Source organism: Cnephaeus nilssonii, assembly GCF_951640355.1.
Source record: "Cnephaeus nilssonii genome assembly, chromosome: 9".
Taxonomy (NCBI): domain Eukaryota; kingdom Metazoa; phylum Chordata; class Mammalia; order Chiroptera; family Vespertilionidae; genus Cnephaeus; species Cnephaeus nilssonii.
In genome coordinates, this window is record NC_137080.1 from 90,163,614 (window position 1) to 90,176,645 (window position 13,032).

General features: G+C 48.0%; 1 protein-coding gene across 3 annotated transcripts in view; it reads right to left on the reverse strand.

The window, feature by feature from the left end:
• CMTR1 (cap methyltransferase 1) overlaps window positions 1-12,031 on the reverse strand; it is a gene marked incomplete at its 5' end in the record, with an annotated part of 57,792 nt that extends 45,761 nt beyond the window's left edge. For 2 of the 3 annotated variants that reach the window (XM_079779895.1, XM_079779894.1), the window contains 2 exons: window positions 9,520-9,657; window positions 11,879-12,031. In XM_079779895.1, coding sequence (XP_079636021.1) covers window positions 9,520-9,652 — 133 coding nt within the window. Of the gene's footprint in view, window positions 1-9,519; window positions 9,668-11,878 lie in introns of those variants that run through there. The other variant, XM_079779893.1, reaches the window with a different exon arrangement.
• Window positions 12,032-13,032: the final 1,001 nt, after the last annotated feature.

The window sequence follows — 13,032 nt, forward strand, 5'->3', positions numbered from 1 at the left end:
CCCCAGCAGCAAGCTAACCTACGGTTCGAAGCATCTGTCCCCTGATGGTCAGTGCACGTCATAGCGAGTAGTTGAGCGGCCTTAGCATATCATTAGTATATTACACATTGTTTGGTTGAACAGATGACCGGATGACTAGACACTTAGCATATTAGGCTTTTATTATAAAGGACTAGAGGACCAATGCACAAAATTCGTGCATGGGGTGGGGTGTGTCCCTCAGCCCAGCCTGCACTGTCTCCAATCTGGGACCCCTCGAGGGATGTCTGACTGCCTGTTTAGGCCCGATCCTAACGGGCAGTCGGACATCCCTCTCACAATCCAGGACTGCTGGCTCCCAACTACTCACCTGCCTGCTTTCCTGATTGCCCCTAACCACTTCTGCCTGCCAGCCTGATCATTCCCCAACCACTCCCCTGCCAGCCTGATTGATGCCTAACTGCTCCCCTGCCAGCCTGTTTACCCCAAACTGCCCTCCTCTGCAGGCCTGGTCCCCCCCAACTGCTCTCCCCGGCAGGCCTGGGCACCCCGCAACTGCCCTTCCCTGCAGGCCCAGTCGCCCCCAACTTCCCTCCTCTGCTGGCCTGGTCACCCCTAACTGCCCTCACCTGCAGGCTTGATCGCCCCCAACTGCCCTCCCTTGCAGGCGTGGTCCCTCCCAACTGCCCTCCCCTGCAGGCCATCTTGTGGCGGCCATCTTGTGTCCACATGGGGGCAGTCATCTTGGACCACATGGGGGCAGCCATCTTGCGTGTTGGAGTGACAGTCAATTTGCATATTATTCTTTTACTAGAGGCCCGGTGCACGAAATTTGTGCACGGAGGGGGGGGTTGTCCCTCAGCCCAGCCTGTACCCTCTCCAATCTGGGACTCCTGGAGGGATGTCCGACTGCCCGTTTAGGCCCGATCCTGGTGGGATCGGGCCTAAACGGGCAGTCGGACATCCCTCTCACAATCCAGGACTGCTGGCTCCCAACTGCTTGCCTGCGTGCCTTCCTGAATGCCCCTAACTGCTTCTGCCTGCCAGCCTGATCACCCCCTAACCACTCTACTGCCAGCCTGTTTGCCCCCAACTTCCGTCCTCTGCCGGCCTGGTCACCCCTAACTGCCCTCTCCTGCAGGGTTGATCACCTCCAACTGCCCTCCCTTGCAGGCCGGGTGCCTCCCAACTGCCCTCTCCTGCTGGCCATCTTGTGGTGGCCATCTTGTGTCCACATGGGGGCAGGATCTTTGACCACATGGGGGCAGCTATATTGTGTGTTGCAGTGATGATCAATCTGCATATTACTCTTCTATTAGATAGGATAGAGGCCTGGTACAGGGGTGGGGGCCAGCTGGTTTGCCCTGAAGAGCGTCCCGGATCAGGTGGGGGTTACCTTGGAGCGTGGGGCGGCCTGAGCGAGGGGCCTGTGGTGGTTAGCAGGCAGGCCACGCCCCCTGGCAACCCAAGCAGAGGCCCTGGTATCTGGAATTTATTTTCCTTCTACAATTGAAACTTTGTAGCCTGGAGCAGAGCCAAGCCTGGGGCTCCCTCCGAGGCCGGCAGCCATTTGTGTTGGGGTTATAATTGAAACTTTGTTGCCTTAAGCGGGTGGGCCCAGCCAGGGTGTGCGGAAAGCTTTGCTTCCCCTGTTGCCGGCGGCAGCCCTGGCCTGCTCTATCAAGCTCCATTCTGCCGCCATTTGTTTGAATTTGTTTACCTTCTATAACTGAAACTTTGTAGCTTGAGTGGAGGCTTAGGCCTGGCAAGGGCAGGTGCAAAGCTTGGCTTCCTCTGTTACCTAGGAAACCTTGCTCTCTGTGGCTGTAGCCATCTTGGTTTGGGTTAATTTGCATACTCACTCTGATTGGATGGTGGGCGTGGCTTGTGGGTGTGTCGGGGTATGGCCAATTTGCATATTTGTCTATTATTAGATAGGATTAGATAGGATAGAGGCCTGGTGCACAGGTGGGGGCCAGCTGGTTTGCCCTGAAGGGTATCCCGGATCAGGGTGGGGGTTTCCTTGGGGCGTGGGGTGGTCTGGGCGAGGGCCCTGTGGTGGTTTGTAGGCCGGCCCCACACCCCCAGCAACCCAAGCAGAAGCCCTGGTATCTAGGATTTATTTATCTTCTATAATTGAAACTTTGTAGCCTTGAGCAGAGCCAAGCCTCCTGCTTGCTCTGTGGCCACAGCCATTTTTGTTGGAATTTACTTATCTTCTATAATTGAAACTTTGTAGCCTTAAGCAGAGGCCAAGGCAGGCCAGGGCAGGCGAAAAGCTTGGCTTCCTCCATTGCCGGGGAAACCCAAGCCTCCTGCTCTCTCCATGGCTGCAGCCATCTTGGTTGGGCTAATTTGCTCCTGATTGGCTGGTGGGCGTGGCTTGTGGGTGTGGTAGGGTATGGTCAATTTGCATATTACTTTTTTATTAGATAGGATGGGCTCTGAGTGAATGATGTGCCATTCTGTCGACCAGTCTCTATGACATGCACTGACCACCAGGGGGCAGATGCTCCAACTGGTAGGTTAGCTTGCTGCTGGGGTCCAGCCAATTAGGACTGGGTGAGAAGGCCGGACACACCCTGAAGCCCTCCCACGGTTCCTCCCCAGCCAGCCAGCCAACCTCCCGCAGTCCCTCCCCAGCAGGCTGGCCCTCGTCAACCCCGACTGGGACTAGGCGAGATGGCCTGATCAGCCCTGATCACCCGCCAGGCCGAGGGACCCCACCCATGCACAAATTCGTGCACCAGGCCTCTAGTCAATTATAACAGATGTTCCACTCTGGTGAGGTATGTTGATAATGGGGAAGGTTATGCATGTGTAGAGATACCTTTGTCCTTACCTCTCAATTTTGCTGTGAACCTTAAACTGCTCTAAAAAAAAAATGAAGTCTTTAAAAAAAAATTTTTTAAGATAAAACACTAACAAAAAGTTTGATCATGAGAATGGAATACCTATATTCTAAGAGAACTGGGTCCTACTAGATTATATTATTAGGAAGCCTCCCCATCACTCCAGTAGGCTGACATATGGAATCCGTCAGAGTCCAAAATATTGGTATTATTTAACAGATCAGACAACAAATTTGGTTCAGGACCTATTCTACAAAAGGTCCATGCTACATACAACCAGGTACTAGCCAAAAGTAACAATCCTACCCTAAGAGAGCTTAAAAATCTATTAGCTAAGATAAACATACATTTTTTAATGATTTAACGTTTTGCTAAAGAAAGAAAAGGCAGGTGAACATGTTTATCAGAATAAACTTAAAACCAAAATCCTGGCTCCTAAGCAGTTAGCAAGGAGGAGTTTTGGTTGAGAATGTCTGTGTATGAAAGGTACCAAATCTGCCCCTTCCCCTTAAGGTGGCTATCCAACTCCCTTAACAAGGAGCCAACTTGGTGTTGTTTTTGTGTGTGTTTGTGTGTTTTATTGATTTTAAAGAGGGAGGGGGAAGAAAGGGGGAGGGAGGTGGAAGAAAGGGGGAAGGAGGGGGGAGGAAGCAAGGGAGCAAGGGAGGGAGGGAGCGAGGGAGGGAGGGAGGGGTGGGGAGGGGAAAGAAACATTGATTGGTGTCTCTTGTATGTGCCCTGACTGGGGATTGAATCTACAACCTGGGTATGTGCTCTTACTGGGATGATACTCCAACCAATTGAGCCAACCAGCCAGAGCAGGAGCCAATTTGTTTACATGGACCAATGCAGCACCACATCACAGAGTGCCAAAGTGCCACTCAAAGAAAGACCCAGAATATTAACAATGAGTAACCATGGAAACTGAGAAGTGATATTTATTTTGTTTTGCACTTTTCCGCCTTTCTATGGGAGAAATAAGAATACATTCGTTTGAAAATTAGGGTTATGCCTGGCTGGTATGGCTCAGGAGTTGAGCATCAACCCATGAACCAGGAGGTCACAGTTCAATTCCTGGTCAGAGAACATGCCTGGGTTGCTGACTTGATGCCCAGTAGGGGGCCTAGAGGAGGCAGCCAATCCGTGATTCTCTCTCATCATTGATGTTTCTATCTCTCTATCCCTCTCCCTTCCTCTCTGAAATCAATAAAAAAATTTTTAAATAAAGAAAATTAGGGTTAAAAAAATAAAACTATTGAGAAATAAAGTACCATTCCAAGCCTTGGAAAGAGTTTGGTTCCTTTCCAGAGAAATCTTCAGAGGACATCAGATCTGAGGGAAAAGACTCCTGAATGACTGGAGACTGAGCTTGGCCTTTCATCTATTCTTCCGATGAGAAGAGAGGCGCTCTGTAAGAGTGCCCACCTGCTAAAGAACCACCCGTCCAAAGGTGCAGATTCTCTTCACGCAGCTGCTTCCATGCCTTCAACCTGTACTGCTTAGTGCAGAAAAAGGTGGTGTCAGGAATGCAGGCAGCTCCCCGCTCGGGTCCTATATTTTCTTTCGGGGCGCCTAGGGATCCAGGGTCCTGACTCAACAGAAGCTATAATGTTAAATCAGTTGTTATGCCATTCACCGGCTGTCTGGGGATGCATAGGTCTACCTATGGGAAGGTTAGGAAAACCTGGCAGCCTCAAAGGAGAGTGTGCACTTGGTCCAGCTCTAGGGAGCTGCCAGGATGTCAGGTTTGCTTGACCCATTAATGGGCATCCATCAATAGTATAAATATCATTCCTGAGCATGCAGGGTTCCTGCCACCTCAGATCTCAGAGAAAGATGTGTTTTCTTTGTCTTCATAACATTTTTGGACCAAAATGGCAGAAAGAACCAAATTTGGGTGGAGGGTTCATCTGGCAAATCAGTGATGATTCTGGTACAAAGATCTTTCCCCTCCATTCCTCTTCCCTAGGTGTCACCTAACGTACAGCTGCCCTGTCCAGATCCTGAGAGCGGGGCTGATGGGAGCTAAAATACCATTCTACTAGATACAGTAGACATTTCTTTGTGAGATCAAGAAGTATGCTGGATGAACAGATAATCCTTATTTCTCTTTTATTTCATGTGGTATGTGAAGCCAATGCTTAGCCTGACAGGATTTAAGACAGAGTCCCCAGATCAGTCCTAATGTCCACAGACTATCACACCACCACTCATTTTACCCCGGGGCCTTTGGGGCCACTCTTTTCAGATGAAAAGGAGACAACTGCCGTGGCTGCAGCAGAAACTAAAGCGGAGGTTTAGCCTCCCAAGACTGCTAAAAATTTAGCAAACACTGAACAGACACTCCTGTAATGAGGGTATAAATTAACGGACTAATAAGGTCAGTCTATTAAAATCATTAGTTTCATTAAGAATGTGCCAAAGCTGGTGGCATTCCCATTTACCTCCCCAGGAGCTCCTCTTCTGAAACCTACCAGAGAGCCCAAAGCATCACTTAGAGTTTTCATTTAGGATTTCTTCTCTACCTGATAGAGGGCATTACTCTTAAGTCATTTTAAAGAAGGAAGAGGCTTCCCAGCTACTGGCCAAATTTTTGATAAGGCAACAAAACAGTAGAGCAAACATGCCAAGATTAGAAATGACAGTGACAACACATAGGAGGAGCAGATCCAAACACTAGTGGCCAAGGTGAGCAGCACAAAGATACAGAAGAATAAATTATGGATTTTAATAAACATCCCATCCTGCCTAACAACTGCTGTGGAATACACTCATTCCTGTTTAAAGACTCAATTTCTTCTTCGTGCCAGACAAATGGTAACTCGTTAGAGCAATTTAAACAGGTACCGATAAAGGAAGTTTTTGATTAAGGTCATGAATCTGGACTGACAGGAAAGCAATGGTGTTTCAGGGAAAATAGCCTATTTAGGGAAGACTTAAGTCTGGTAGAGGGGAGGCATTGTTAGTGTGGTGCTGGGCAAGGACCCTGGCAGCTTCCAAGGCACACGCTATGGGAGGGCCAGACGCACACACCTAAGGACCAGTTTTCCTGTGAGAAACAACAAAAAGGCCCTGGCCGATTTGGCTCAGTGGATAGAGTATCAGCCTGTGGATGAAGGGTCCCAGGTTTGGTTCTGGTCAAGGGCACGTACCTCGGTTGCAGACTCCTCCCCAGCCCAGGCTCTGGTCGGGGCTTGTGCAGGAGGCAACCAATAGATGTATTTCTCTCACATCTATATTTCTCTCTATCTTTCCCTCTCTTTCACTCTCTCTAAAAAAAAACAAACAAAAATCAATGGAAAAATATCCTCAGATGAGGATTAAAAAAAAAAATACCGAAATGAACAAAATGATCTCCACCCGTCTCTCCTTACTTCAAAAGGTTGTTACTTAATAGCAAATTTCCAAGAGTTTATTTAGGCTTGAAAGTGCCTTTAAACTCCTCTTAAAATATTCATAATAATCACATGATGCCACAGTGGCCATGACAACATCCCTTTCTTCTTTACTCTGGTCAGATGATGTCAGTCTCTGACCTGGCAATACAGTTACCTTGTCAATAATAATGTAAAATAAACTGATTAATTTAAAAAGATGGCCGCAACCGGTTTGGCTCGGTGGATAGAGCATCGGTCTGCGGACTGAAGGGTCCCAGGTTCGATTCCGGTCAGGGGCATGTGTCTTGGTTGCGGGCACATCCCCAGTGGGGGGCGTGCAGGAGGCAGCTGGTCGATGTTTCTCTCTCATCGATGTTTCTAGCTTTCTATCCCTCTCCCTTCCTCTCTGAAAAAAAATAAATAAAAAGATGTATTAATGAGTCATCACACTGATCTAGCAGAAGCCACACAACCCAACTGGCATGGCTCAGTGGTTGAGCATTGACCTATGAACCACGAGGTCACAAGTGGACTCCCAGTGAGGACTCATGCCCAGGTTGCAGGCTGGATCCCCAATGTGGAGCATGCAGGAGGCAGCCGATCAATGATTCTCTCTCATCATTGATGTTTCTATCTCTCTCCCTCTCTGAAATCAATAAAAATATATTTTAAAAAAGGAAGAAACAGCAGCACAAGCAAGGCCCAGACAGACAGAAATAGTAACTACTGTTTTTTTGTTTTTCTAATTATACCCCCTAAAGAGCATGTTTCAATCATCCATTTGAACAGTATGTGCAGGTTGAAGTGGTTGGAACAAAAAGAAACACAACTGCTTTAATGCTATGACTTAACGGATATGTAGTTTCTGGTGAGAGTAACTACCAGGGCACACTGTCCAGGGATGGATGCCTTAGAGGAGCCAATACAGAACAGAAATGACATAAATGCTCAGAAGTACTTAATGAAATGGTTTTCTGTAGACTGGAAGAAGAGCAGGCAAAATGAAAGAGGTGAAGCATTTTAAGTTTCTTGGAAAAGATACTACTGTTGCCTTCTATCCATTTTATTCAGTAAATATTTACTGAGCATTTACTCCATGCCAAGCACAGGGTTGGGGTGGGAGAGACAAAGGAGTAGTTTTGCTGAAGACACTAGACCCTAGTCCTCAGAGTTTCTGTGTCAATGTGGAGCTGCCCTTCCTAAAATAAGCTGACCCAGGGAAATCTGGCATGTTAGCGTGCCTCTACCTCCTGCCTCATTTTCTACAAATGCAAGGACCAAATGGCCTACTGCCAGAAGCATACACAGTCCTGGCCACCTCTAGACTTCCATTCTGCACACACGGCGGCAACATCAATCCTGAGTCATATGGTGCTACTTCCAGAAAAGGTTAAAACTATTTGGTACAATTCAAGGGAGTCTGTGAGGGGGAGAGAGCTAATCTCAATTCACAGTCACATTTTTAAAAGCTTGAAATTTAAATCAGACTGGTTCCCTTGAACGATCCTTAACCATATACACTCACCTTCCTCTACCTGGACACTGTGCTCTCCTTACTTCAAAGGATGTTGCTTGAGAGCAAATGTTCCCCAAGAGCCCCTTGGAACTAGATACCGCCACCACCTAAGTGTCATTTATTCCTCCAGACATGCTCTCCCTTTTTCCCTTGTAGGCCCCTCTCTCCTCATACCCCAGAGCCCTACCCAAGGAGACCCTCTACCTTCACCAAGCTGCTTAAATTGCAGATGAGAACCAAAATTCCCTTTCCTTAATAGTCCGGAGAGCAAATGCACCAATATGTTTTTTTCCTTCCTACTTAGTAATCTGTTACATACAGCCTTTCTCATCTATCCTGGAACTCAACATGACAACTTTAAAGGCACACATATCTCCACACACAAGTTTATGAGTCTCTTATCCAGCCAGGACCACAGCCACACCAAATGCTTCATTAGCTGTGCCACCTGTCAAGCTTCTCCTCTCTGGACCAGCTTCTCAGACAGCTGATGAGTAACTGCCCTTCAACTAGCCTACCACTTATGAATAAACTGAATTTTCTACCTCCCTCAAAGGATGCTTCTCACCCTTACAGTTACCAATCTGTTACCAAATTTCATTTCAATTTACCAGTGACCCAGCAGATGATCCAAAATGCAAGACAGCTGGTTAAATAGTGTCTCCCAAAAGGTAATGTCACCTAGTCTGGGAATGGGACATTTGGTAATAGGATATTTGCAGATGTAATCAAGTTAAATGAGGTCATAATATATTAGGGGGGGCCCTGATGTACTTATAAGAAGAGGGAAATTTGAACACAGAGACAGAGGCAGAGACTGGAGTTATGCTACTCTAAGCCAAGGAACAACAAGGACAGCCAGCAACCACCAGGAGATAGAAGAGGCAGAAAAGCCTTCTCCCCAAGAGCCGTAGGAGGGAATATGGCCTTGGCTGACACCTTGATTTTGGACTTCTGGCCCGTGAAGAATAAATTTCTGTTGATATAAGCCATCCAGTTTGTAATTTGTTACAGCAGTCATAGGAAATTAATACAACTAGTAATTCAGGGTAAATGCAATATAGCTACTTCTAATTGCTTGGTATTTGAGGCAAGCTCCTAGACACTTTACAATTTCTCACAGAAAGCATCTGTGTAAACTGTGAATGTCCATAATCCTAAGAAACAGGCAAAGCAAAATCTAGATGAGTGAAATCCTTTGAGCTTAATGTAAACAGTGAATACTGGCATGTTCCAATTCATTTGGGTATTTTTGTTCAGAACTGCTGAGGGAATTGAGAAAACAATGCAAAACCCTAAGGGGAATTAGGCCTCATCACTGTAGCAAAGAGCCTCAGGATCATTAACAACTGTTAAGAGCACAAGATGAGCAAGGCACACCTGGTTCTATTGCCCTTTGCTTTACTGTGCTTCACAGATGTTGCAGTTTTTTTTTTACGAATTGAAGGCAAGACACTGATTACGACTCACTATTGCGGTGATCTGAAACCAAACTCGCAGTATGTTCAAGGTATGCCTGTACTTACACCTGGTTTATGGCAGCAAGAGTGCCACCTGCTGAAGGACCAGCAACAAAACTACCGCACTTTGTAAAAATTCCAATTATTTATTTAAAACAAGTCCCCCACTCCTATTAGGAGAATGGCAGAAAGGAAGAGAGTCTACAGCCAGTATATCTCTGCAGAATTTGCCTAATTTTCCGCAAGAAGCAGTGGACTGTAGTCTGCCCAATTTAGGCTCCGGGGATTCATATAACCAGATGACCAGTGGCCTCAGACCACACAGGCAAGCATACCTTTTGCTGCATGATTGATAGAGGAGGGAGGTTCATCATCAGATGTAGAGCTGAGGCTCAGGGCAAGCTCTGCAACTCTTTTCTTCTGTTTCTTGATAGGGGCAGTGCATTCTGGATCATTTCTCCTCTTCATTGTGACTGCAACCATAAATCCAGACAAGACAATCAGCTGCTCATGTCAGAGTCTCTAGGATCAGAGCAGGGATTCTAAAGTATAAATTATAAATGGGAAGGGATTTGGCAACTCCAAACAACTTCCAGGGCCAGCACTTGAATAGCCTCTTCCTCAAAGAGGTCCAGTATGGATGCTAGCCAAGCTCGGGTTTTCAAAAATAGCCGTTAGTTTCACTGTAAAATGTGGTACTCAGACTCAGAGGCCTCTGGGCCATTGATGTCAGATACCAAAAAGTTCATGGACCAACTCCACACACCACTGGGGAAAAGCCTTGGGAAATTGTTATTCTATACTTTGATGCAACACTGGCCATGTGTAACAACAATGTACACTGGAAATGTATTATGAAACTATTAACCAATGACTATTAACCAATAATTTCCAAGGTGAACAGACCATCCCAGAATGATTGTTCTATCACTGTTATTATTTTACCCAGATAATTAAGACAGTCCATATGATACAGACTCTGTTGTGGGTTTTTTTGTTTGTTTACTTCAGGATGTTTAAAAACATGAAAAAATTGGGTAAGTTTTTCACCAGTGTAAGGAATGGAAGCATTGGTTGACTTAGGACTGAGGAAATACGAGTGAGAAAGTTACTGGAACTGGATGTAGCCATAGCATAAAACTCACATACAAAAGTAATTTTAAGAACAGAAACCCACCTCCACAAAAAAAAAAAAAAAAGGAAAGAAAACAGGCAGGCTCCATGCCACCATCATCCATGCCCATGGGTAGGTACATGAGGTAAGCATGGAAAAAAAAAAAAAAAAGCCTTAGTCGGTTTGGCTCAGTGGATAGAGCCTCCACCTAAGGACAGAAGGGTCCCGCGTCAGAGTCAGGTCACGGGCACTACCACCACCGTTGCAGGCTCCTCCCCCGCCCCTGGCCCTTCTAAGGGGCCAGCAGGAGGCAACCAATCTCTCTCCTGAGGATATCTCTCTCTTTCCCTCTCTTCCACTCTCTAAAAAATCAATGGAAAAATATCCTCGGGTGAGGACTTAAAAAAAAAAAAAGTGTGATGGAAGAGATTAAGAAGACCCTGACATCTTAAGAAATGATCGAGTTAAAAGCAACCAATAGGAGTGAATACAGTGTGGTTTATACACAGTTGATTGGCCTTAACAGGACTCAGAAAAAGGACTCAAAACAGAAGCAAACAGGGCTGCAATCCTTGGGGAAGAGGAGGTGCAGGGGCAAAAGAACAGACTTACAATAAAATCCAAAGATACCAGTGATCCCGTCAACCTCACAAAAACCTGAATCACATGTTTTATTTATTTCCAGCTCAAAGATGAGCTCGTCAACCTAATGCATAATCCCATCCTTCCTAGGGAGGCAGCCTCTAACCAGGCACAGGTAGAGGCTCTCCTGGGGTCGCAGGAAGAACAGAAGACACTGAACAAACAGGACCAAGCTGAGCCACATTTCTCTTTAAACCTATCTTATATCAACCCCCTCGTCCCGCCAAAAAAAAAAAAAAAAGGTCCATAACAAAAGCAAAAAAAAAGGCCCCACTGGTTCTTAGTGACTCTGGAGACAGAGCAGGGGAACCTCAATGTGGACAGTGTTGGGGTGGGTGCAAGAAAAGGCGAGGAAATAGTTGTGTGAAAGGAAGGATGCTGACGCTCCTCTCCAAACCACCTTAGACTGGAGCCTTCCAAATCATCTCATCCAACCCTCTCATTTTTCCACTGGAAAAAACTGCGGCCCGAGACGGGGAGGCCGCACAGCTATCTAGTGCCGCGCTCAAGTGACCTACACAGGCCCAGGGTGCTCTGGCTGGGAACTTCCGAGGAGAAGGCCTGGTTCTACCTGCTGCTTCCCCAGGCAAGGGTTTCACAACCCCCTCTCCAGTCTTCTCTCCCGGGGCCTCGGGCTCGCCCTGCCACCCCTGCTCATAGCGGGGAGCGATGAGCTCCCATCTCCCCGGACCAGTCTTTCCATTTGAAGACAACGTGAATGTGGGAGTGTGTGCGCAGAGGCGAAGTCAGCGGCGGCTCCGGGAGCGGGAGGAACGAGGTGGGGGTGGGGGGGGAGGGAGGAAGGACGAGAGAAGGGGCGAGAAGGCGGTGAGGGTCAGACCGCGCGCGGGTGCGGGGCCGAGGCGGCGGTGGAGGGAAGGATGCTGAGCCCGCGCGCCCGCCCGCCCGCTGCCCCCGGGCCGCGCGCCGGCACTCACACGGAGGGGAGAGGGCAAGCTGCCAGGGAGCGGAGAGGGGGGTCAGGCCGCCGCTGCCGCCGCCGCTACCGGGCCCGGCCCTGCTGCCGCCAGAACCGCCAGCGCCTCCCTCACTTTCGTTTCCCCAGCCAGGCCCGGTGCGCCGCCCCGCTGTCGCGCTCAGGTCCCGCCCTACGGGCAGCGCCGCTTGATGACGTCACGCGGCCGCTCCCTCGCCCGGCCGGGTCCTGGCCCGGGGAAGACCTCTAGCGTTCCGGCCCGCCCCGCCCCCACCCCGGCGGCGCAGGGAGCCTGCGCGGCAGCCCAGCCAGGAAAGGCTGCGAAAGCACAAGAACCGAGTATCTTCTCTTCCGCCTCTGGGGCCGGAAAACAAATAAAAACTGCAAGGGTCAGGTGTCGTCACATCACCTCATCTCACTTAATCGTATTGTATTCATTTTACAGATTAAGGAAAGTGTAACGAGGTAGCCGGTAAACTGGTTGAGGGCAGAAACCTAGTCTTCTCTTCCTGTTCACGGCTGTATCCCCAACGTCCAGCAGCATACCGGACATCCTCCACAGATGTTGAACAAAGGTCGGGAAGAGAGAAGGAATGCCGTCTTTGGCAGCTTACCACATGGACACAGATGGCTTCCCCTTCCAAACCCCTCTTTCAATTGTCAGGCCAATACGACAAAGTCTGCAGAACATCCCCTGTCACTTCACACCCAAAATGCAAACCCGACCTTATGTTTTCTCATAAGCCTCCTCTTTTCCCAGGGAATAGCACCACCATTCATTCTGTTGGTCCAAACAGAAATCTGAGGAGGCCCCATCTCATTTTCCAGGCTCCGATAGCTACTTCATTGAGTTTACCTCCTAATTACTTATCAAATCCATCCATTCTTCTCCCACCCCATTGCCACTAGCCTCTCTCACTAGGATTTCTCCAATAATCTCCAACTCATTGTGCCTGTCTCCAGTCGAAAGCCCCCTTTAGTGCATAAAACCAAAGTGATTTTTTAAAACATTTTTGTGATCTTGTCACAACTTGTCAATGATTAAAACCCATCAATAGCTTGCCACTTCTCTGAGGATGAAGCCAATGTCCTTAAGATGGCTACAAGACCCTCTGATCTGACCCCTTCTGCAGCAGTGCCTTGTGCACGGGTAGG